This window comes from Panthera tigris, chromosome D2, assembly GCF_018350195.1.
Source record: "Panthera tigris isolate Pti1 chromosome D2, P.tigris_Pti1_mat1.1, whole genome shotgun sequence".
Taxonomy (NCBI): Eukaryota; Metazoa; Chordata; class Mammalia; order Carnivora; family Felidae; genus Panthera; species Panthera tigris.
The window spans coordinates 44854893-44881427 of record NC_056670.1 but is presented as its reverse complement, the minus strand read 5'-3'; the positions used below and the strand labels follow the sequence as shown (position 1 = coordinate 44881427).

Below are 26535 nucleotides of genomic sequence, written 5' to 3'. Positions count from 1 at the left end.
ATGCAGAAAAATAATTTAGATAAAATGCAACACTATTCATGATTTGTAACAAACAAAGAGTAGTAGGAAAATGCCCTAATCTCATAAAGGATTTCTATCAAAGCCTTCAATATAGATAATTCCTAATGCTAATGTGTAAGAAGCATTCTCTTTAAGATCAAGAATTCCTCCATCACAGCTACTAGATAGCATTTAACTGGAGAAGTACTGTAATATGGTGGGAAAACCCAAATGATTCTACAGATATGTTTTAGAATAAGTTGAGCCAGAAACTTGGGGAATAATTAATAAATTAATATATTTCTCCACACCACCAATAAACAGTTTAAAAATGGCAAAAGAGATCAAGGTCTTCATAGGGAATTTTATATTAAAGGCATTGAAAAGACCTAAATAAATGTTACTCGAGAAAAGCCCAGGTTCACTGATATGGGGAGTCCAGATGGCAGATTCAAATCTCCCCAAGTATATCTATATATTTAATGTTGTCATCAAATATTAAGAGGGTTTTGGGAGGAGATGCCTGTGTGACTCTTGTCAGTTAAGCATCCAACTCATGATTTGGGTCTAGGTCATGATCTCACAGTTGGTGGATCCGAGCCCCTCATCCAGCTCTGCACTAACAACGCAGAGCCTGCTTGGGATTCTTTCTCTCTAACTCTCTTTCTGCTCCTCCCCACCTCTCTCTCTCAAAATAAAAAAAAAGCGATCATTAAAAAAGGAGGGTTTGGGGGAGTGGAGAATTAATGAACTGATTCTAAAATGTACATCAAAAAGCAAATAGTGAACAATTACCATAAGAAAAATAAGGTGGATGATTTACCTTACCCTGCTAAGGCTTGCGTTGAACTCTGTATGTTAGATTACGTAACCGATGCTCTGTGTGTATCCGATTTGGCTGGATTATCTTCTGTTAACAACACTCAAATCTGATAGGCTTGAAAACACAAACTTTATTTTCCACTCATATTTCTCACTCTCCTGCATATACATATCTGCCTCAGGTTCCCAGGAGGGCATTGCACAACACAGTTGCTCAGGTACCAGGCTGTTGGGTCTACCTTTATCATACCTAGATTCTTAAAGTTTCTGTCCAGAAGTGGCACATGTACTTCTGTTAACATTTCATTGGTGGGATCAAGTCCAAGCCTGCTATGAATGTGGCAGGGAAGCACAATCCTTCCCTACCAGACGAAGGGACAGCAAGGAAAATTATGAACTCATCCAGACTATAATAATTAAGATAGTGTAGTATTGACACTACAAACATAAGCCAATAGATGGATAAATGGAATGGATAAGAGAGTACATCAACACCTACATGGGACTTGGAGCACATCAGACGTGACAAGCAAATCATTTAGAAGATGGAATAGTCAACAAATCAAAAAGGATAGTGCTGAGACACATTGCTCTATATGATAAAACATGAAGTTAAATTCCTGACACAAATCACACTTATTATTTAATTATGGGTTGATTAAATACTTCAATGTGAAATCAAATCTTTAAAACTTTAATATAAAATGTGTCCCACTTTAACAAGGAAGAATTTTTTTTTCAAAAAAAAAATTTAATGTTTATTTCTTTTTGAGAGACAGCAAGAGGCAGGGCACGAGCAGGGGAAGGACAGGAAGAGGGAGACACAGAATCCAAAGCAGGCTCCAGGCTCTGAGCTCTTCAGCACAGAGCCCAACACAGGGCTGGAACCCACAAACCGTGAGATCATAACTTGAGCCAAAGTCGGACACTTAACTGACTGAACCACCCAGGCACCCCAACGAGGAAGAATTTTTTAAATAAGATACAAAAACAGTTCAAATCTTAAAAGTTTTTAAAAATGACATCAACTCCATTAAAATCAAGAACTTCTGGTTTATTAAAAGGCAATAAATAGAGTGAACAGCTACATTCTTGGAAAAGTTATTCACAACAATTGATAAAAGATTAGTATGCAGATTATGTAAGAAATGCTGAGGAATTGGTATGAAAAAGCTAAACACCCAAATCATGAAATGGGTACAGGTAGGAAACAGTGCTTCACAAATGAAGAAAAATGAGTGACCCAAAATCTCTTGAACAAAAAACCAATCCTACCAGAAATTATTAAAATGCCAGTTAAGCCCACAATGAGATGTCTAATCAATAGATAAATATAAAAATGTGATAATACCAAGTCTTACAAAGGATGTGAAGCAAAGAAAAGCTAATATGCTAATGAGAGATGTATACTAATTCCATTAATTCCAAAATATCATTTATTTAAGATATCCTATGTTTTTAAATACCATTCAAAAAAATCACACCTACACCATGCTTTTCATCACTTGTAATTTTTATGTAATGTGTATTGAAAGATCTATTTTAGGCTTAGAATGATTTTTATGGTGTATCACTCTTCCTTTGTGCATACAAAATAAAGAAAACAAAACAGAATAAGTTGATTGATGAATTTCTAAATACTTTTTTACATCACAGTCTAAGTAATGGAATCAGACTCAGAGGTGTCTATGCCCATGATTTTCCATGGGGCACAGAGAAGCCATCCCCACTCAGCCCTCTCTGCATGTCTGATCCATAGAACCTGTGCACATATAAAATGGTTCTCGTGTATGTCACTACGTTTGGGTGGTTTGTTACACAGCAGTAGATAACAAGAATGTCCCTTATTCACAAAGAACTTTGAATGTTTACACAAACCTTCTAGGCCTTTTAGATTCTTCCATGTCCATGGGTGACTTCAGTGTTCACACCAATGACCATTTATTATTATACTCTAGTCTCCCAGTTCCTCAACCTCCTGGACACTCACAGGGATGTCCTCATCTAAACCACCTCAGCTGCCTTCTTTGATATACAAAAAGTCACAGTCTTGAGGATTTTAGTGGCCACCTGTGAGGGTTTAGGGTAAGAGACAAATGGAGGCCTCATCTTATCCCCCATCCAAAGATCCCATGACTCCTGCCTGGGGTTGTCAACAGGCAGGACACCGAGCAGAGCTGCAGGTCACAAAGTCACCATGCCAACCTTCCTGTCCATCATAAGGGACATCACAGGGAATTCTGTCTCTGTGGGGCAGGGAAGGGCCACTCAGGTAGTGGGACTACTGCCCCAGATCCAGCTGTTTGCCTCTTCCGCCCAAAGGGCAGGTACCAGGTGGAGGCTCTAAGAGCACCTTGGAGAAAGAGCTTGAGAGAACAAGGCTCCAGGACACAGGGTTGAAGGGGAGACAGCAGATGAGGCAGAAGCCTGTGGTGGCCAGGCATGGCCAGCGCTGATCCCCCTGCTCCAGGAGAGAGTGGGGCCTCAGGGACAACTAAGAAAATGGGGAGCAGCAGCCTCTGGGTGCCAGGCCCTGCACTCTCCCTGCTCCTGCTCCTTTTCCTGCTGCTGCCACCTCCATTGCTGAGCACAGGGAGCTTCCTGGACCGTCTCCCAGCCTGGAGACCCTTCCACCAGGGCACCAGGCACTACAGGAGCAAGATAGAGAAGCCAAAAACCTGTAAGGGTTATTTTAATGTCTACTTCTCCTGGACATGTGAGCAGCCCTCCCATGCTGGCCCTGGGTGTCCCTCAAGGCACCTCTGACCTCAGGTCATAAAGGGGTTCAAGGGGACCCCAGCCTTGGGAAAAGGGAGGTGGGGATAGTCTTACCAACACCCAAGATAAGAGCCCCTTATTCTGTGTCCCCCTTGATCCTGAGGCAGAAGGAATGCACCAAGAATTTGTCCCCTGGAGCTTTTGGGAAGGTAAAAAAAAAGCCACCATTGGGTTTCTGGGTGGCTCTCAGTCCCTCCTCTGACAAGGCCTAGATCTGTGATCTGCATATCCGTTTACAGGTGGAGAGGCAGGTGATTGCTAGGAGCTCCTTCTCAGCAATTATTAGAAGCTTGATGTGTTTCAGTTTCCATCTGTGAGGTTTTTTGTTTGTGTTGTTTTTTGTCCAAGTGGATTCTATTTTTACTGGGCCCCAGAGAGATTGCTGTGTTGCTTCTGTTGGACATTCTCATAGTGTCACTACTTACAACGTCCTTTGACCTCCTGCTGCTAAGTGTTTTGCTTCTTTCTTCAGTCATTTGGAGACCACATTACAGTTTGTGTGCACTTTCAGAACAGTTAAATCTGACTGAGTGTTGTCTTGGGAAGGTGAGCTGTGCATTAGGCAGCTTGTGGCCCACAAAGGGGGTCGGATCTTCATGCTTGGAGAGTTTGGAGACATTGCCTTGGTTCCATTTACAACTTGTCTGTTGGGCTGAGAATTATGACTAATAACGTAATACCAAGACATATTGATTTCTAGGAATTCCATACAATTTCTGGAACACATATTAACATATATCCAAACAAATATAACCTAAAAAGGGTTTAACACCTTTTCTTATTTGACAATGCTTCCATTGTAATTCAACATGTCAAACTAGCCTAATTAGTATAACATGTCTCTTTTATAAGGAGAGACGAAAAATATTTTGAGATGTTCCAGGGACTCTCTTAAATATCCCAAAGTTATCTTGAGGTCAAAAAGACTTCATTTCAAAATTGACAAAGAGAAGTTTCTAAAAAAAAAAAAAATCAAAAGGTATCAACACTTGATTAAATACATTCTGGGTTATCTATTTAAGCAAAGTGACGAGATTTCTAAGGCAAACACAGGAAGTTACCTAGTCGTGAAAAACCGTAGCTCTTGTAAAAAGGCTTAGATCTTTGAATAGAGATGACTCAATTCTTCCAAGTAATCAAAGACTTGCTAATGACAACATGAGATGCAGGAAAATATTTTGGTAAGACACAAAATATTTCTTTGAAGATAGATTACAAAAAGGGTAAAGAACAACTTTTCATAATCTCTTATTAAGAGCACACCAATAGTCCAAGAAAACTTTGTTCAACAAATGAAAGAGAATTATGTTTTAATTTTGATAGGCATAGTATTGGTATCAAAGCTTATTTTTTAAATTCTTATAATGAATTAATTCCATTTTAACCACTTGGACCACATAAGATTTTTTTCTCTCTTCCTTTTTTTAGTTCCATTTATTTAATTTTTAGCCATTATCCCTCCTTTTTTCATTCTGAAATGACTATTCTCCTTTAAACAATTTTACTTTTCCCCTTAACAAAAGCACATTTCCATGCCTTATACCTTATCTTACCAGAAACACATCCTATTCTCCCTGTACGAACTCATTTTCTTTATTAGTTCTAGTGGTTTTAATTACATATATTGATTAGAATTATTAACTTTTAGAAACCTTAAATTCTTGCAAAAACCAAGAAGTAAGCATGTATAGACTGTTATCCCAGCAATCTGTAGATTGGCAAATTTTTTAATGCATTTCATAATTTCTGCTAGTATATTCTTCCTCATAGGAATTTTTTCAGTGTGGCACATATTTATTAACAAGCCCAAATATTTTTAGTTCCTCTATAATAAGCCAAAATTAGATAAACCTGTTAACAAATTGTTTCAGTATTTTATACCTTATTTGGAAATTGTTTATAAAGACAGTCTCATGCATGCAGGCTTTTGACCCCCCATTCAGCCACATGAGAATAGACCTTGGGTATGGAGTGCTTCCTGATACAAAGAGAAAGAGCCTATATAGCCTGTGTCAGGCTTATCACTTTGGATATATTGCTCCTTGTTTAACTTTCTGAATGTTCTTTTGTCTCTGCTTAAAGGATATTCATCACATGGTACCTGACCAATCCACTGTTATACCTGTCTTATGTGGAAAGGGACAAGGTTCCTTCCACTGTGGCAGGAGAGGTGTGCTTAGGCCAATTGCCATGACTCAGCCACCAGAATACACCCACTGGGCCTGGGGACCAATGCCCACTAGTGAAGTTGATTTTGTTCTGTCACTTTATGTCAGTAAAGCATTGTTCCATCCAGTGCTCAACCACTGTGATTTTGTTGGTGACTCCAATACCATGATGCACTGATCAGAAGTGTTCCTTTGGTACTGTACTCTCTTGGGACTGGTAAAAAGGATAGGTGGGCTTTGAATCACTTCTATAGATCCTTTCTGTTCTTATAAAGACTCAATTTGTAAGATGAGTGCAGTTGTTTTTATTACTCAAAGAACTGGATTGCAGTCTGAATGATATCAAGGGATTGATCCACCCTCTAATACACTATCTTCAATTTGCTTCTTTATATAAGGGGGAAGATTTTCTCCACATTTTCACCTGCATTTGTTATGTCTGCTCTTTCTTATGATAGCCATTCTAACAGATGTACACAATAATTTGTAAGTAAGGTTCTTACTACTCCCTCTGATTCAAGGAGAACTTGGAACTAGACTACCAATCAAGACCAAAACTGCCACCAGCTAGAAAGAGAGTGGGAGAAGGGTGATTAAAAATGCCACCAAACTACCATTTTGGGTTTTTTTACTTTAAATTTAAGTTAATATACAGTGCAATATTAGTTTCAGAAGTAGAAACTAATTCAGAAGTAGATTTCATCACTTACATACAACACCCAGTGCTCATCACAAATGCCCTCCTTAATACCCATCACCCATCTAGCCCAGCCTCTATCCACCTCCCTCCGTCAGCCCTCAGTTTTTTCTCTATCATTAAGAGTCTCTTGTGGTTTGTTTCCCTTTCTTCTCTTTTCCTCCTCTTCCCATATGCTCATCTGTTTTGTTTCTTAAATTCCACATATGAGTGAAATCATGATATTTGTCTTTCTCTGATTGACTTACTTCACTTGGCATAATATATTCTAGCTCCATCCATGTCATTGCAAATGGCAAGATCTCATTCTTTTTGATAGCTGAGCAATATTCCCATATATATACATATATCTCCCACATATTATTATATTATTTATTCATTCATTAGTCAATGGACATTTGGGCTCCCTCCATAGTTTGGCTATTGTTAATAATGCTGCTATAAACATTGGGATACATGTGCCCCTTTGAATCTGTATTTTTGTATCCTTTGGGTAAATAGTGAATAGTGCAATTGCTGGTTCATAGTGTAGTTCTATTTTTAGTTTTTTGAGGAAACTCCATACTGTTCTCCAGAGTGGCTGCACCAGTTTGCATTCCCACCAGCAATGCAAGAGGGTTCCCCTTTTCTACATCCTCACCAACATCTGTTGTTTCTTGCATTATTAAGTTTAGACATTCTGACAGGTGTGAGATGGCATCTCATCATGGGTTTGATTTGGATTTCCCTGATGATGAGTGATGTTGAGCATCTTTTCATGTGTCTGTTAGCCATCTGGATGTCTTCTTTAGAAAAGTATCTATTCATGACTTCTATCCACTTCTTCTCTGGATTGTTTGTTTTTTTTTGTTTTTTGAGGGTTTTTTTTTGAGTGTTGACTTTGATAAGTAATTTACAGATTTTGGATACTACAACTTTATCTTATATGTTGTTTACAAATATCTTCTCCCATTCCTTAGGTGGTGTTTTAGTTTTGTTGATTGTTATCTTCACTGTGCAGAAGCTTTTTGATGAAGTCCCAATAGTTCATTTTTGCTTTTGTTCCTCTTGCCTTCAGAGACACAACCAGTAAAAAAAGTTGCTACAGCAAAGTCAAAGATGTTTCTGCCTGTATTCTCTAGGATTCTTATGGTTTCCTCTCTCACATTTAGGTCTTTCATATATTTTGAATTTATTTTTGTGTATGATGTAATAAAGTGGTCGAGTTTCATTCTTCTGCATGTCACTGTCCAGTTCTCCCAGCACCATTCTCTGAAGAGACTGTCTTTTTTTCCATTGGATACTCTTTCCTGCTTTGTCAAAGATGAGCTGACCATATAGTTATAGGTCCGTTCCTGGGTTTTCTATTATGTTCTATTGATCTATGTGTCTGTTTTTGTGCCAGTACCATAGTGTCTTGATAACTACATCTTTGTAATACAGCTTGAAACCTAGGATTGTGATACCTCTAGTTTTGTTTTACTTTTTCAGGATTGCTTTGGTTATTTGGGGTCTTTTGTGGTTCCATGCAAATTTTAGGATTGTTTGATCTATCTCTGTGAAAAATGCTGGTGGTATTTTGATAGGGATTGTATTAAATGTGTAGATTGCTTTGGGTAGTATAGACATTTTAACAATGATCTTCTGATCCATGAGCATGGGATGTCTTTCCATTTCTTTGTGTCCTCTTCAAAATCTTTCATAAGTATTCTATAGTTTTCAGAGTACAGATCTTTTACCTCTTTAGTTAGGTGTATTGCTAGGTATGTTATTGGTTTTGGTGCAGTTATAAATGGGATTGATTTCTTTTTCTGTTGCTTTGTTATTGATGTGTGAAATGCAACCAATTTCTGCATGTTGATTTTATATCCTGTGACTCTGCTAAATTCGTATATTAGTTCTAGAATTCATACATTAGTTTTTTGGTGGAGTCTTTTGGGTTGTCTACATACAGTATCATGTCACCTGCAAATAGTGAAAGTTTGATATCTCCCTTGCTTATTTGTCTACCTTTATTTCTTTTTGTTGTCTGATTGCGGAGGCTAAGGCTTCCAGTATTATGTTAAATAGTAATAATGAGAGTGGGCATTCTTGTCATGTTCCTGACCACAGGGGAAAGGCTCTCAGGTTTTCCCCACTGAAGATGATTTTAGCTGTGAGTCTTTCAAATATGGAATTTTTTTATGTTGAGGTATGTTCCATCTATCCCTAGTTTGTTGACGGTTTTTATCAAGAATGGATGCTATATTTTGTCAAATGCTCTTTCTGCATCTACTGACAGGATCATATGGTTCTTATCCTTTTTATATTAATGTGGTGTATTGTGTTGCTTGATTTGCAAATATTGAACCAGCCCTGCAGCCCAGGAATAAATCCCACTTGACCATGGTGAATAATTCTTTTACTGTTATGTTTAATTCGATTTGCTAGTATCTTTTTGAGAATTTTTTCATCCTGATTCATCAGGGATATTGACCTGTAATTCTCCTTTTTAATGGGGTCTTTGTCTGGTTTTAGAAACAAAGTAATGCTAGCTTCATAGTATGAGTGTAGAAGCTTTCCTTCCGTTTCTATTTTTTGAAAGAGTTTGAGATGAATAGGTATTAACTGCTCTTTAAATGTCTGGTAGAACTCCCCTAGGAAATGATCTGGCCCAAGACTCCTGTTTCTTGGGAGATTTTTTATTACTAATTGTGTTTCTTTGCTGGTTATGGGTCTGTTCTAATTTTCTATTTCTTATGGTTTCAGTGTTGGTAGTTTGTGAGTTCCTAGGAATTTGTCCATTTCTTCCAGATTGTCCAGTTTGTTGGAATATAATTTTTCATACTATTCTCTTATAATTGTTTGTATTTCTGTGGTGTTGGTTGTTACCTCTCCTCTTTCATTTGTGATCTTATCTATTTGTGTCTTTTTTCTTTTTGAAAGTCTGGCTGGGGGGTTAGCAATTTTGTTTCTTCTTTCAAAAAGCCAGCTTTTACTTTCATTGATCTGTTCTACTGTTTGTTTGTTTGTTTGTTTGTTTGTTTGTTTCTGTATTATTTATCTCTACTCTAATCTTCTTCTGGCTGGCTTTTGACTTTATTTGCTGTTCCTTTTCTAGCTCCTTTAGGCATAAGGTAAATTGTGTATTTGGTACCTGTATTGCTTCTTGAGATAGGCCTAAATTTCAATGTAGTTTCCTTTTAGGACTTCCTTTCCTGCAATCCAAATGGTTTGGACTATCAGGTTTTCATTTTCATTTTCTTCCATGTATTTTAAGTTAATTTTTAATTTTCTGGTTAACCCTTCATTCTTTAATAGGATATTCTTTAACCTCCATGTATTTGAGGGCTTTCCAAATTTTTTCTTCAAGTTTCATAGCATTGTGATCTGAAAATATGCATAGTATGATCTCGATCTTTTTGTGCCTCTTGAGGGATGATTTATGACCCAGTAGTGATCTATTCTGGAGAATGTTCCATGTGCATTCTTCATGAGAAGAATGTGTTTTCCTGCTTTAGGATGAAATGTTCTGAATATATTTGTTAAGTTTATCTGGTCCATAGATGATCTGTCCATTGCTATAACTGGGTTATTAAAGTCCCCTACTATTATTGTATTATTATTGATGAATTTCTTTATGTTTGTTTTTAATTCATTTATATATTTGGGTCTTTCAAGTTGGAAGCATAAATGTTTAAAAATGTCAGATCTTCCTGATGGATAGACCCCCTAATTATGATATAATGCCCTTCCTCATCTCTTGTTACAGTCTTTATTTTAAAATCTAGTTTGTCTGATATAAGTATGGCTACTCTGGCTTTCTTTTGATGTCCATTAGCATGATAGATGGTTCTCCATCCCCTCACTTTCAATCTGAAGGTTTCTTTAGGTAGGTCTAAAATGAGTTTCTTTTAGGTAGCACGTAGATGGATCTTGTTTTTTATCCATTCTGATACCCTACTTTTTAATAGAATTTATTGTCAAATTGGCTAACATACAGCGTATAAAGTGTGCTCTTGGTTTTGGGGATAGATTCTCATGGTTCATCACTTACATACAACACCCAGTGCTCATCCCAACAGGTGCACTCCTCAATGCCCATCACCCATTTTCCCCTCTCCCCGCCCCATCAACCCTCAGTTTGTTCTCTATATTTGAGTCTCTTATGGTTTGCATCCCTCCCTCTCTGTTTGTAACTATATTTTCCCCCTTCCCTTCCCCCATGGTGTTCTGTTAAGTTTCTCAAGATCCACATATGAGTGAAAATATATGATATCTGTCTTTCTCTGACTGACTTATTTCTCTTAGCATAATACCTTCCAATTCCATCCATATTGCTGCAAATGGCATGATTTCATCCTTTCTCATTTCCAAGTAGTATTCCATTGTATATATAAACCATATCTTCTTTATCCATTTATCAGTTGATGGACATTTAGGCTCTTTCCATAATTTGGCTATTGTTGAAAGCACTGCTATAAACATTGGGGTACATGTGCCCCTATGCATCAGCACCCCTGTATCCTTTGAATAAATTCCTAGTAGTTCTATTTCTGGATCATAGGGCAGTTCTATTTTTAATGTTTTGAGGGACCTCCACACTGTTGTCTAGAGCAGCTGCACCAGGTTGCGTTCCCACCAACAAACAGTGCAAGAGGGTTCCCATTTCTCCACATCCAAGCCAGTATCTGTTGTTTCCTGAGTTCTTAATTTTAGCCACTCTTACCAGTGTGAGGTGTTATCTCAGTGTGGTTTTGACTTGTATTTCCCTGATGATATCCTATGTTTTGATTGGAGCATTTAGTCCATTTACATTTAGAATGATTATTGAAAGATATGAATTTAGTGCCATTGTGTTACCTGTAGAGTTGGTGTTTCTGGTGATGTTCTTTGGTCCTTTCTAGTCTTTGTCACTTTGGGTTCTTTTGTTTGTTTGTCTCCACTCAAAGAGTCCCTCTTAAAATTTCTTGCAGGGTTGGTTTAGTGGTCACAAACTCCTTCAGTTTTTGTTTGGGAAATGCTTTATCTTTCCTTCTATTCTGCATGACAGCCTTGCTGGATAAAGAATTCTTGGCTGTGTATTTTTCCAATTCAACACATTGAATATTTCCTGCCACTCCCTTCTGGCCAGCCAAGTTTTAGTGGACAGGTCTGCTGCTAACCTTATGTGACTACCTTTTTGGGTTAAGGTGATGTGTCCTAGCTGCTTTCAGAATTCTCTCTTGGGGCACTTGGGCGATTCAGCTGGTTAAGCATCTGACTCTTGATTTCAGCTCAGGTCATGATCTCATGGTTTGTGAATTCAAGCCCTGCTTTGGGTTCTGCACTGACAGCATGGAGCCTGCTTGGGATTCTCCCCTCCCTCTCTCTCTGCCCCTACCCTACTCTCTCTCTCTTTCAAAATAGATAAATAAAAGCTTTTTAAAAAAAATTCTCTCTTTATCTTTGTAGTTTGCAAGTTTAAATTTGAAATGTCATGGTGTTTATCTGTTCTTATTCATTTTAATGGGAGTTCCCTGTGCCTCTTGATCTTTGATGCCTGTTTCCTTCCCCAGATTAGGGAAGTTCTCAGCCAAAATTTGTTCAAATAAACCTTCTGCCCTTTTTTCCTGCTTCTCTTCTTCTGGGACTCCTATGATATGAATGTTGTTTCATTTTATGGAATCACTAAATTCCCTAAGTCTCCTCTCATGATCTAATAGTTTTCTTTCCCTCTTCCTTTCAGCTTTATTATTTTCCATAATTTTATCTTCTATATCACCTATTCTCTCCTCTGCTTCTTCAGTCCTCGTTTTGACTATATCCAGTTGGTTTTGCATCTCAGTTATAGCCTTTTTTATCTCATCCTGACTAGTTCTTAGGTCTTTGATCTCTATAGCAAGGGTTTCTCTGGTGTCTTCTATGCTTTTTCAAGCCCAGTTAGTAGTCTTATGACTGTTGTTCAAACTTCTTACTCAGATATATTGGTTATATCTGTTTTGAGCAAATCCCTGGCTGTGATTTCTTCTTGACCTTTCTTTTGGGGAAAATACTTCCATCTTGTCATTTTGGCTAAGTTTCTGTCTTTTGCATGTTTTGAAAGCTTGTTATGTTTCCTGTACCCGAGAGTACTGCTCTATTAAAAAGGGGTCACACACTGTTCAGAGCCTGACACTTCAGGAAGTGTTTCTGGTATAGGCTGTGTGCACTCTGCTATTGCATTTTGGCTGCTCTTTCCACTAGTCAGTCCTCTGCAGATCTCCTCCTTGCTTGCAGTGGTGGAGTGTCTGGACCTTTGTCTAGATATGCTTAGATTAGTTTGTTAAAATAAACCTGGAAAAAAGGGGGGAAATCATGATTCCAAAAAAGAGAAAATGAAAAGGAATGAAAAAAAACGGACAATCAAAAAACTATAAGCCTGATCCCAAAGAAAAAGAAAGAAAAAGAAAATAACAGAAGAATTCTGATCAGAAAGAGAGAGAGAGAGAGAGAGAGAGAGAGAGAGAAGGAAATGAAAACAAAGAAACAAAAAACTTTGAGCCTGATTTCAGAAGAAAAAAAAAAGAAAGAAAAAAAAGTAGGCCTGGTTCTATTTCCACCAGAATTGCAGGTGTCATTTTGAAGCACTTGATTTTCAGTACGCTTGGTGTGGGCAGGGACCTGGCTGTGCTGGTCTCCTGGAGGAGAGGCCCATTCCATTCGTTCAGAGTCAGTCTTGCCCCAGTAAATAATCAGTTCCCAGGCAAAGGGGGACAGTGCTTGGCATAAGAAGGAATATGAGGAATATGGTGCCACCCCAATGTCTCATCCCCAGACAGGGGATCTCAGAGCCCTGCTGTTCAGGCAGCCTTCACAGAATAGTGAGGGTGCAGTGAGGACACTGTGGCTTGCCCTGCGACACAGCTCTCCTGCATTTTTTCTTTGGCATGTGCCTGGGATTCAAAACTGAAAATCTTACAGGACCCGGCACCACGTATACCTGCCCCCTCCTCCAGAATGGAGCCTCTCTACACTTTGTCTGATGTCCTTTATTCTAGAAAAACAATCTCAAGTCTGCACAGTGTGCAGAACCTATGGTGTAACACCACTAAAAGTAGCAAAGGTTATATTCCCTCTGGGCACACCTTTGTCCCCTGCTGATGAAAGACCTTTTGCTAGCACCTATAGGGTCTTTTGTCTTTGGAGAGGCAATATTCGCTCTTCCAAAAGTACTCCAGGAAGGGGACTATTCTCTCCCAATGTGCCCTGACAATCCCTATACCATGCTATGCACTCTGAGGCCAGCTCCTTCCTTATCCCCAGGAGTGCATACCACAGCTCCACTCTGGGGAAAGTCAAACATTTCCAAAACCTCAGAGTTTGAGCTCCACATGCTGTTTGCAAAAACGTGCAACACTCGGTACTTCTCCTTCCCCAGTCCGTGGTTGGGAGATGTTTTCCTCTTCTGCATACCTGATGCCGCACTTTCTCAACCCCTCTCCCTTTCTCTTCCTTTTGTCTCCCTGCAGAAAGTGTTCCCTCCCCTCCACAGCACCACAATTTTCTCTCCCCCAGTTCACTTCCATGCACCTCACACCTGCCTCATTGTCTCCTTCCAACCATGGATGTCCTCCTGCCAGTCCACAGATTGATTTCCTGGGTGTTCCGAGTGATCTGACCTCAATACAGCTGTGTTTGAGGGACAAGGAAAGCCCAGGGTCCCCCTAATTCACCACCATCTTAACCTCTCTATTTTTGAAGATGGCTGTTTCTGGATTGCACATTTGCTTTACTGTGATAAACTTTTCATTGTTTTCTGAAGCTCCTACAAAGCTAATGCAGAAATCGTCTTTTTTTTAATGTTTATTTTTGAGAGAGACAGAAACAGAGAGTGAGTAGGGGAGGGACAGAGAGAGAGAGAGACATGGAATTCTAAGCAGGCCCCAGGCTCTGAGCTGTCAGCACAGAACCCAACACAAGTCTTGAACTCACGAACTGCGAGATCATGACCTGAGCTGAAGCTGGACACCCAGCCGAGGCACCAGGCACCCCTCTAATTCCTTTTTTTACATTTAGGAAGAAATGCTTGACCATAAATTTAAATTTAAACACATTACAAACTTGACAATAAAAAACTTGGGGCTCCTGTACCACTTCTCATTTCCTCTCATCTCATTCCCCAGGGACAGGCACTTACAAATCTTCCAGATTTTTTCTGGTATTTTTTTCTGGTATTATAACTTTGTTTCTAAGAACATGCTAGTACTGATACTATTTCTTGTTGTTTGATGCTTACTCATTCTCTATTGACTTCTGCCTAGGAATGAAGAGAATTTAGTTTTCTTATAGTTCATGTAGGCTCTCCTACATGGACCTTGCCCACCCTTTCCATTCACCCAGAGTAGTTACATCACTAAGATATTTTGGACTCAAGCTTCAACAGTAGAGATGCCCCCAAATGTCTGGTGATCCCCATCTCTCCATTCTCATTTCAGTATGGGGTGCTAAAATATGATTGGAGCTCTGTGTGCTGGAACTCTATGTGGTTGCTCTGTTCCATACTGCCTCTCTCCTACGCACTTATATCCTTGTGGTTTTTCCCACTACATAAGAGCACTCACATTCTTCCATGTTCTAGATGCTAGACCTTCCTTCAAAACCACCACAAACTTTCCCAGGGCTGGTAGATGGGTTGAAGACTCATCCTGTGAGTCTTCTTTGGAAGATCTTCCTCATTCTTGGGAAAAACAAGGGAGAGTAATAATGAGAAGAAAAGTGGTAAGAGTTATAATTACTTAGAAAAGGAATTGCCTTCCTTGTACTTTAGCATGGAGCTTCCATGAGAAAGTCTATATTATGGGTAAGTTGTTGGAGTCCACTGCTATGCTCCCAACAATTATTGGCACAGCAGTGTCACCCCAGTCTCCCAAGTCCAATGGCAAGAATAAGGCTTTTACAGCTATATCTGAGTTCATATCCATTGTGCCAAATTCTTTGACCTATGAGAACCTCAGTTTTCTCATCTGTAAAGTGGGAATAATTTTGACATCACAGAGTTGTTCTGGAATTGGAAAGCATGCATGTAAAGTGCTTCATATATATGTGCTTCATGATGATCATCCTGACATGGTTAGAATCATCTATTCTTAGTTCCCTCACCATCTATCAACAGTTTTATAAGCATCTTAGAGGAGGCAGAAGAAATGGCAGAGAGGATAAGGATGCTTTTGGATGTGTGGGAATCACACATGTAAACATGACATTCAGGATGTTAATGAATATAGGGATAATTGGAGGCGAAAGGAAGAGCCTCCTTGTGGGTTTCTCTGACTCCTATGATATGGGAAAGACACAAAACATCACAGATCCAAGGAAAGAGTCTGGGTATTGGCATCAGTATGTTTTGCTCTCACCATCTACAGAACCCTGACCAAAACATTTAATAAGCCTCCACAATTTGTAATTGTACAGACATAGAGAGATGTAGCATTGCAAAGACTTTTTGAACCCTTGGCACCTAGGGCGCAGTTAAGTACTTCCCACCTAGGCGGAGGGGTCATCATGACACAAACATTCTTTATACTCCTACTGTCCATCCAGGGAGTAAAGTGGGAGCCAATGGGAGTAAGAAACTGAAAGTAGGGATAGGAGGTACCAGTGGCTTTCCCTGATGGTTGGATCATGATGACACTAGAACAGCACTGTCCTGGGCCTGTTCCAACACCTTCCATGGCAGTGAGGCTGGAAAAGGCATACTGTGTCCAGAGTGGTTCAGCTTTGTAGGCTGACAGGAAAGAGGGAAATAAAATATTCTGAGTATCACATCCTTCCTGGCTGAGGCCAGGGCTCCTACTGATGTGTTGGTGAGTGGGGGAGCCAAAAGAACAACATATCAGAATCACTGGGGGCTCTTCCATCCTCCTTCCTTCTTGTCTAACAAAGCCATTTTCATGACCACCCATCCAAGTTTGCACCAGAAGTCCCCCATCTTCAAGCACAGGTCTACATGGGCATCCTCCCCACCACTTACACTGATGAGAATCACCACCAAGGTGACCCACTAAGGCCACTGAGGGGGTGTAGCAGACATCAGCTATGTGGGCTGTGGAGGGAGTGCTCAAGGGACTATGGGAGGTAGAAACACTGCCCACCCAGTGGAGGCATGCAATCCCTCTGTTCAATGTCTTCTTGGTTTTTCAGGTCAGAAAGTGCAAAGAAGTCCTGGAAGGACATTCACAAATTTGTGGAGGAAGTGGTGAAGAGGTTCACAAAGTAGGTGTGTGTTTTCCTCTGCCAGGCAGAGTACACAGCTCTTTAGCTTAGTGGGCATGAGTGTCCCTTAGGTCAGGAGCACAGAGCCCAGGGAAGTGCTGTGACACAGGAAAAAAGGACAGACTAGAGTCATTCCATTAGGTTGTGACAGCTTTAACTGGCTTCTGCCTGAGAGTCAGGCCACACTGCTGGGGACACAGGCTGCCCTTGAGGACCTAACAGGTTAGGAAACAGGCAAACCAGTAACACAGTAATTAAGCACCTGGTTAAAAGGTATCAGGGGTCAAAAGAAAAAGCACAGGACTTACATGGCAACCTTAAGGAAAAATTAAGAATTCACAGAAAAAAATCAAGAATGTCTTCCCAGGGGGTGTGGAAATTTGATCTATTTCTTGAAGTATGGAAAAGACAGGGTAACAGGAACAAGAAGACTTCTTATGGACTGAGTAGTCTGTTTGGGTACAGAATAGAGTTAACTGAGGGAGAGGTTGGGAGATTAAGCCAGATGGGTCAGCTTGGAGCCAAAACATAGTCACTCAAGCCAGGCCATGGGGCTTGAATTTCCTGCTGTGAGCTATAGGAAGCCACAGATGATTCTTGTTCAGGGGTGTGATAATATCAAAGTTGTGCTCCAAGAAGAAAAGTCGGATAGTAGTGGTAAAATGAGTTGTAAAAGAACCAAAATAGTTTAGATAAAAGATAATGAGAGTCAGCAGACCAGAAAACAGTAACCAAGGGGAAGAAAGGGAGGGATATATATGAATGGCTACCAAAAGGGAGAATAACTTTTTGAGGAGAAAGGGAGGTAGAGGAGGAGTTAGAAGGAGGGAAGGGGGGGAGGAAGGTCCAAAATAGGTTGCAGAAGAGAAGAGGCCATTTGGGAGGTCCTCATTCAGAAGTGAGAAGGTGTCTATCTCTTTGTGATGCACTGTACTCATGATCGTGTGTGTGTGTGTGTGTGTGTGTGTGTGTGTGTGTGTGTGTTGGAATGCTGTAAGTATAAGGATGGATCAGGATGCCATTCTGGCACACTCTTCCAGGAAATCTGCCCAGGCCACAGTCTTCAGAATTCTTTACTGAAGTTACAGGAAGTTCTGGGGGTTGAAAAGTGGGTCCAAAAATAGAAAAGTTGAGGTGGGAGCTGTGTCCCCAGCAGTGTGGCCTGGTCTCTGGCTTCATTTTGAGACTGCATTAATGACTTCTCATAAGCATGTGCTTCTCCCCAGCATAAACCTGCGGATCTCCATAATCACCTATGCCTTATATGGCTTCACCCATTTACGACTCAACAAAGACAGGTAAGTGTCACATTGACCCTAAGGCAGTCCTAGTGGGCAAGACCCCAGAAAAAGCCAAGGAGCTAAGAGGTTCCCTGAGACACAGTGGGCACCCACTGATGTGCAACATGGGCTGGGCTGGCATTCCCTCATTGTGCACCGTGACCCCAAGCTCCAACTCTCCTGATTCCTCTGATCCTTGGCTGCTCTGACAATGGCCAACCATGTACTTCTAGACCACCCTCATCCCTCTAAGGCCTCTAAGGGTGCTACTGCTGGGCTGGGCAGCACCCAGTTTGGTCTCCACTGGCCATGGGTGCCAGACCTCATGTGTCCTGAATCCTTCTGCCTATGCTTTTCCCTGTCTTTAGAAGAGACCAGCTGTGAGGACTTCCAGAATGGGATAAGTCAGATGTGCAGCTTATTTATGAACACTGGCCAATGTTGGGCACCTGTTGTTGTGTGTCACTCTCTGCCCTGGGCCATTGGTGAGGAGGGATAGGCAGCATTGAAGTGTTGATTCATCACGAGGAAACATATCTTTGCCCTTTGGTGTGCCTGAGACAGGGGAGCCCATGAGTGGGGTCCTGAACACAAAGCTAGGATAAGGTGCTTGAAGTGAAACATGGTGGGGCAAACAGTTTGCCCAAAAACCTGGAAATAGGAAATAATTGAGCTTCTGAGTAGTTGAGAGGTTGATTCTCATGGACACAAATGACTGGAACCCAATTTAGAGACAGTGAAGGACCAAAGAGAAGTTGAGCACCCTTAGAACTGAATGGGCCCCTGTATTTGTGGCACAGAGCCACCATTCAGGACCATGGAGAGAAGCCAGGAATAGCAGAGTGGTGATGTCAATGCATGGAGGTGGCACTCTCCTGCCTGACTCCAGGACAAGCAGGGAGAAAGGGCTGGCTGTCCCAAGCACTAGGGGAGGCATAAATTTGTGCATAGGTGGGGTTTTGCATTTAGAACAGAGAGACCTGAATAGGTTCAAAGTGGAAGGAAACAAGTCCATTGGGAGAGACGCTGGCAGGTGGCAGAGAGATACAGGGCTGCTGGGCAGGGGGGCTCTGGAGAAGTTGCTGCCCGCTGGGGAGGGTAAGACCTCTGCCTCCTCCGTGGTAGGGGACTCAGAGCCCAGATGTGAGAAGCTGTGAGAGGGCCCAGGTAGGGTCTCCATGGTCGTCTCTGGAGAGTGAACAAAGTAACATCTCCCCCAAGCCAGGGTTCAGGAGTGGGAGCGAGGCCTAGGGGAGTGGAAATGAGGTGAAATAAGGGTAAGGGGGCAAGATGTGCAGCTGGGAAGACAGCTCACACTCAGATCAGGGCCCTAAAGCTGCCAGCTCCCAACCCCCATAGGACCTTGACTGGAACTGGGCTCAGTCTGGGATTGGCCTTCCTAAACATGCCCCACTGCCTAGGAGTTGAGGAGGCTTGTGGCAGAGAGCCTGGGAAGGACCTCATGCAGAGATAATCCAGGAGGGAACACTAGAGCCTGATATAGGTGTGACTCTTGAGGGTCTGCAGAGAATGTGGGAGCAGGGATGGGACCCTGCTTAATGCTTTCTGAGCCCTTTCTGCTAAGAGAGAGTAGGCTGAGGAGACAGAGTTGAAAGGGGGCTTGTTCTGGGTACTAGAAAAGCCAGGGGCCCAGAGGCTAGGAAGCCCCCAGGGTTGATGGCGAGAAGGGTGACGACAGGAAAGAGATGGAGGGGATCCAAGGGGTTGAGACAGGTGTTAAAGAGTAAGAAGGACTGCTAGGGGACAAGGAGCTGGTGTCCCCTCCGTGGACATAGCTGGGAGCAGGGTTAGAGGGGCAACACTCCCTGGGGAGAGCCTGCTTGGGCAAGAAAAAGCCTGGGGGCTCCTGGGCCAGACACTGAGAAGGGGTGGAAGAAAATCTTCTGGTATGTGGTGAGGGAGGGAGAGGGCTTCTGCTGAGTGGAGCAGCACCTGGTTTGGCCTCCACTGGCCATGGGTGCCAGGCCTCACCTCCTGGGCTTGGCAGGGCTAGATCACACCTGTATTAGGCACTAGTGTCCCCTCCTGGATTCTCTCTGCATGAGGTCCCTCCCAGGAACCCCACCACAGGCCTCCTCAAATCCTAGGCAGTGGGGCATGTTTAGGAAAGCCAATCCCAGGCTGATCCCAGCTCTAATCAAGGCTCTCAGGTCTCACCCCACAGAAACACCTCCACTCCCCACAGTGAGAACCCCTCTCAGGGTCCCAGTTCTCCTAGCCTTGCTGTGCTAACTCGGCCTGTCACATGGGATTAGCCTGAATCTAGGGCCCCAGTCCCACCCATGAAATCCCCCTTAACAGCAGCCACCTGGCCACATATCCTTGGCATACAGGGGAGCACTGCCCCTCCATGGGTAGCCCTCAAGGCACTTCCCCAGCTTTTGGCCTTTTCCTTCAGGAGTATGTGAACCCAGGAGCCCTAGTTCTCTCATTAAGGAGCTTTCTCCTTCCTTTGGTGCCAATCCATAAGGGGAAGAGGCTTGGGGCAGGTGCAAGTCAATCTCAGGATTCTGTGACAGGGGAAGATGGGACAGGACAGGGCTATCATCTGGATGACCTTTTCCAAACTCAGCCTTACCTGCTGAAGGAAGAGTGTGCCTTCCCAAAGGGCCCAGTAGGTGCTAGAAGCCCTTCCAGTTACACTGTGAGTACAGATTCACAGTGGCACATCCATGGGTGTGCCCCACATTCACCATGGATGATCAAGGCAGGGCTCTTGAGGGTCCCCCAGGTAGTGTGCCTGAGACAGTGGTGAGTGCAGAGAAAGCCAGGCCATACCCATGGGAGTAGCAAAGCAGCCTCCCCCCACGCCATACTCACCAGATGGGGGACAGAGAAGGCCTGAGCAAGACCTGTCCATATCAAGGACACAGAGCATAAGGTCACGACCAGGCTACTTGACTGGTGCCCTGTCCTGACTAGGCAAGTCTGCACAGTGCACAGTGGCTCCAGGACGGCTTGGGCTGCTTGTAAATTCAACCCCAAATTATACCTCAAACTCTTTTCTAATTTTTTTAAGGGGGAAAGTAGGAAACATTCTTAAAGACCTTAAGAATCTAGAGCCTTCAGGAGAGACAAACATAAAGTATGCATTTATGGAGGTACCGAATCTAGAGCTCTGAGGATCTCTGCTTTCTGGAGTTCTTAGAGTATCCTGGGTCCTCCCACTGCCCCCGCCAACACTCCTTCATTTCCTAGCAGTCAAATGAGCAGATTAATAATCAGTGGCACAAAGGTAAGCTTCCTTGTGACTTCATTACGGGCAGGTGTGGGGACAGAGCCAGGCCTGGGCCTCAGCAAGGTGCAGACCCTCCTCAGCCCCTTCCTACCGCTGACTCTTGGAGCATAGTGCTTGGCTTCTCTGTGCCACAGGTTCCTCCTCTGTGCAGTGAGGATGAAAACCACCCCCAGTGATGAGTCTCAGAACCACATGGGATCATGTGTGTACCATCTAGGCTCTTGGTAACTGTGAGGTGCTTGACCAACACTTGGACTGCCGGAACAAGAAAAGCCAAGGGAACCAGGAGCAGACAGGATTCTGTTTTCAGAAAAAAAGAGCTGGATTTCCCCCTTGCCCACACTTTGTCTCCATCACATCTCTGGCCCTGGTGCCTTTTTCCTGTGGTTCCTTCCCTTTGGTTGATGTCGTCCTGTGACTGTGCCTCCAACACTGGAAACGGCTGTGCTCTGCCCGGAATCATGTTCATCTAGGTTAGGGCCCCAGACCTTGCCAGGAAAGAAGCATGGGCCTGGTGGGGAAAGGCACTGAGCTGGGCACGGCATCCTCAGCCCGAGAGCCTCTGACCTCACCTTCTGGATCCCTGGGCCTACGGATACAGCAGGTCTTTCTGTACGTGCTTGCCTGAGCCAGAGCCCCACCTTCCACCGAGCTGCAGGACACCTTGTACAATCGAGTCTGGCTGTCACTCCCTTTGCTCATCTAAAACGCTGACGCTTGTCCAGTGAAGTCAATAGAGTTGCCTTTCAGGGCAAAGGTTGTGCGTCTGGTCGTAGTGACAGTTCAGTAGGAAGGGCCATTCAGGAAGGACAGTTCAGTAGTAGGAGCAGGGCTCAGTGCCGTCTATAATGTGGTTCCTGTCTAAGGCCCCTCCTCCCTCCAGGACTGGGCTTCTAGTCCTCTAGGCCCTTCTGATAGTGGGTGCTTGGGTCGGGTGCCTGTCCTCTGGAGGATGAGGTGTGAGGAGAAGTGCTGTGGACCCAGAAGCCTGCAGAGTGTCACTTGGGTGCCTTTACTGACCAGACCACTCTCTGCCTCCTCTGCAGCCCCATGCCTAGGCTGATTATCGCTACGACCACCACACCACTATCAACAACATCACTTCAGAAGACTAAGATCCAAGTGAGTCCCGCCAATCATTACCAGTATTTTGTTGCATATATTTGGGTATTTTGTACTGAAAGCCTTATTTCTCTTAGGTTAGAAAAGCTATGAGAATACAGTCCCTAGTTTACTTTGTGGCATTCGATGAATATGACAGAAACCAGGTAATTCTGAATAGGTAACCAGAGGATGCTTCTCTAACCCACCCCTAGTGTCTGGGCAGCTGGTAGCCACTCCACACCCATGTGCAGGTGTAAGGGCTTTTCCTTCCTTAATGGTGGGCTGCTGGCCAAGGTCAGGGTCTGGCCCTTGGAGTCTAACATGGCATAAGACAAGCCACTGTCTAGTATCTTGCTCTCTCGCTCTCTCTCTCTCTCTCGCTCTCTCTCTCTCTCCATCAATTCATATTAATTTTTGTCACATTTTAAGGTAAATTACATGTATCAGCCTACTCTGCTACCAAACCCTTCATATGCATATCTTGAACTAGGGACCTATATTTGTTAAGAGTTATTTTTATGAAATAGGACAAACGTAAGTGTATCATTTGATGAGTTCTGACAAATGTGCACAACCGATGTGTGACTACACCCCCATGAAAACACAGACCATTACACTTGCTTCTAGAAAATTCACTCTATACCCTTGTTTGGCAAAACTTCCTCCTGAAACCTAAAGGCACTTAATGTTCTGATTGTCCATCCATTGGCTGCTCTATAAAAACCTCTCTTTAATGGGTCCATGTGGTATCAACACTGTGTTTTGTTGATGCACTTAGCATGGTGATTTGGAGATTTATCCCTCCTGTGTGTTTGCTGGGTATACTCGAGGCTTTTTCACCCACTGTGGCAGGTTGTGGCTGGCACGTTGTCATTCTTTTTCCTCCACGTGGTGGCCCAGAGAGATGGCCCTAATATGTGCCATCATTGATGTGTCCTGTCTGCAAAGAACCCCAATATCCAGGGCACATCAGTGGGGGCACATAGTAGGACACAGGGCAGAAGAAGACTTTCTTCTGAGATCTGGTGGACAGGTCCCACAGGGTGGCCAAGAGACTCACTGTGTGCAGAGGGTAGAGTGGACTGTGGGGCAGTAGGACCCAAAGGGCGAAGGCAGGACCCACTATGCAGCGCAAAGACAATTTTCACCAACGTGGATAGCTACTGTCCCTCTATGATGATAAAGTTCCCCTTTTTCTACTACTACTGCCTCCCAGAGATAACTACCATATATAGTTGATAGTATAGATGGACATAGCTATCTAAATGTGATTTTCAAGGTAATTTTACATTAATGGGATCATGCAGTTCATAACATTTTCCACCCGTCTGCACATACTCCATTACATGGATGAAGGAAACTTCTTTCATTAGTCTCCCCTGGTCAATATTGTGGTCGTTCCTAATATGTGGCTACAGCAGGCTGTGCACATCCTGAGGCTCACCTCTCTGTGGGCGTGGGTCAGGATTCCCCGGATCAATTCCAGAAGTAGAATTGTGGTATTAAGAGGACACACAGCTTAAACGTTGGTCAGTAGAGTCGAATTTCTCCCAAAGAGCCTGTGCTGGGCAACAGATGGTGTTCCCAGAGCCCAACCCTCCCAAGACAGGTCACTTCCACCCGGTGCCCTTGTCAGTCTCATGGTTGGTTGGTTGTCCTTCCTCACTGCTTGGCTTCCTCCTGACCTTGTCAGTGGGCTGCCTGCCTTCCCAGCTCCTCTCTCTGGAGCCCAGGAGGCCTGATGTAGAACTCTTCCTCCAGAAAGAAAGCTCTCATAAAGAAGGATCGGTTTCCCTGCCAGGGACTGGATGGTCCCTGTGCCACCTGAGAGCGGGTACACAGTGGGAGTCTACCTAGGAGACACAGCTCCCTGAAAGCCAATGTTCATCCATCCTTGGCTTCATTCTCCTCCTGTGTGTGTTACTGTTGGAGGAATTGGGCGAGGGGTGTTGGAGCAGAAGGAGAAGCTACTAGACAAAGCAAAATCCTTTAACTCCACATGTCTTTTGCTCGAAAGTCTGACACCATCACCCTGCTTCCATGTACCGACACTTGCCAGAGTGAAAAGACCCTCTGAGAGCAGCAGTGCCTGGGGACACAGGGGGTGCTGCTGTGGAGGAGAAGTGGTGACCGAGCAGGGCCTGAAGGCTGCAGGGAGTGCACGGTGGGAAGGGGGTCACAGGCATATGGACAGCATGTGCTCTTCCCGAGAAGTGCAGGTGCTGCGGGGCCATCCCTCTGAAGCAGCCTCATGATAGCTGCTCAGAACTAAGACAAGAGCAAAGGGGGCAGAAGTGGGTCCTGGAATGGGTACTTGAAGTCAGATCCTGGCCCTGTACCTGCCAGAGGTCTGGAGGAGGCCACCTGCCCTCTCTTAGCCTCAGGTTCCCTCTCTGTAAGCTTGGGTAGGAATACCTAGCTCATGAGTATTAGAGGTTAAGGAAAGTGTAGATCGGCCCATAGTATACGCTCAGTTAGTGAGGAGTGTCATTTTGGATGAACACCGGTGTTACATGGCTTGGCCTGGCACAGATTTGCCCACTTCTGGTTCCTTCTGCCTGTGTGCTTGTGGCAGGAAGGCTCTACTCACTATTTTTGCCTTCTCTGGAGCCTGATCTGTCCACATGCAACCAGCTGACTGTTCCCTTCTCTGTCTGTATCTAATTACAGTGTGGGCTGTCAATTTACAGTTCTGTCTTGCAAGGAAATGCTTCTTTGCAATAAAAAATCCTGGAATATAAATTGCAGATGACACTTCCTTGAGACTGAGAGCCAAAGCTCTGCTCAGGGTGGCCCTAGCCAGGCTGGCGAAAGGGTGCGCAGGAGATAAGCCCAACTGCTCCTTCCTGGCCAATCACAGAGCCCCGTGTCATGGGTCCTTATGAAGTGTGAGCCTTGAGCAGGCAGCCTGGCACAACTGAGTTCAAAGCAGCATTGTACTGTTTGTTACTGTGTGTGGGAGAGGACGTGTCACTTACAGACATCAAGCCTCCGCTGGGTGGACCACTGCCATCAGTGCCCTCAGGGGCCAGGCTGGTGCCGTGAGCAGGAGGCATGTGTCAGGCCAAGCCAAGGATGGTTGATTGCATGTGAGGTGTAGTGCAGTAAGGCAGGCACTGGCCCCTGAGGAGCTCCCCTGATGTGAACAGGGCCCAGACAATGGTTGACATGCAGAAATATGAACCCACCATTTCCAGGTGTTCCCATTGTTGAAGAATGCTAGTGATCTGGGTTATTAGGGAAAATGTGCAGGCTTTAAGTGTTGATACCCATTTTTGGAAGACACTTGAATGCCTAACAAACCACAACAGCAGCCAGCATTGGGCCGCAGGCCCAGAATCTATTTTCTTCAAAGCAGAGAATTTGCAAACACTGCCCTGATCAATGGGAGCTGCAGGGAGACCTGAAGCAGGAGAAATAAGGGCAGCCAGGTCCAAGGTTGTGCTATAATAAAGGTTGTGTAAATAAATAAATTGAGCTAGGGCAAACCAAGCTTCCAGGATTGGAATGACCCAGTCTGGGAGAGGAGTCAGTGATGGAGGCTAATGACCTTGGGCTTGCAGTTAAAGACCCACATGTTATCCTGGCTAAATCCTTAGGGATCCAGTCTACCAGCTGTCTTCTCTATCCCCTGGTGTTTGCTTCAGGGGAGGCTCAGCAGCCTGGTGAAGGTCTAGGGTCTAGACCTGCACATCACATATCAGTGTCTCCACACTCAAAGAGGAAGTGCTTGCTGAACCCCAGGTGGGTTATGTGTAGTCCATGAAGCCTCAGGCAAAGGCAGGGGAAGAGCAATCATGTGAGACTTCCAGAACCACAGCTAAGAGAGAACCTACCTTTACTTTATCTTTACTTTAACTTATCTTTACTTCTGTGCAGGGTCCTGGGCTCTTTGTCTGCCTCATCTGAGTCCCAGCCCTGCTCCTGGGGTCTCCAGCTTCATTGTCCTCAGTCTTCTCTCATTAATGTGGGAGACCCCATGGAGAGGACTGTCTGCACCCTTCAGTGTGTACTTGGGCATTTCAGGGTCAGAAACTTATGGCTGGAATTGCCCCTATGCAAGACTGAGGCTGAATGCCTTTAATGCTGTCCCACTGTCAGGAGTGGAGAGTGGCCCTGAATACTCAAGGCCCCTTTTCACTCAGAATGGACCCTCAGAGTGAGACTGGGTGAAGATCGGGCCCCAGGGAGTCCCGCATCTAGGTTTCAACATGTTTGCTTTCTCACAGGAGTCAC

At 43.7% G+C, this 26535-nt stretch overlaps 1 protein-coding gene across 1 annotated transcript in view; it reads left to right on the top strand.

The window, feature by feature from the left end:
- The first annotated feature begins 3697 nt into the window (after window positions 1-3697).
- LOC107180629 overlaps window positions 3698-26535 on the top strand; it is a 41758-nt gene continuing 18920 nt past the window's right edge. Inside the window, exons 1-4 of the mRNA XM_042960907.1 lie at window positions 3698-3749; window positions 16585-16656; window positions 17866-17954; window positions 22242-22317. Coding sequence (XP_042816841.1) covers window positions 22246-22317 — 72 coding nt within the window. The 5' untranslated portion in view covers window positions 3698-3749; window positions 16585-16656; window positions 17866-17954; window positions 22242-22245. The remainder of the gene's footprint in view (window positions 3750-16584; window positions 16657-17865; window positions 17955-22241; window positions 22318-26535) is intronic.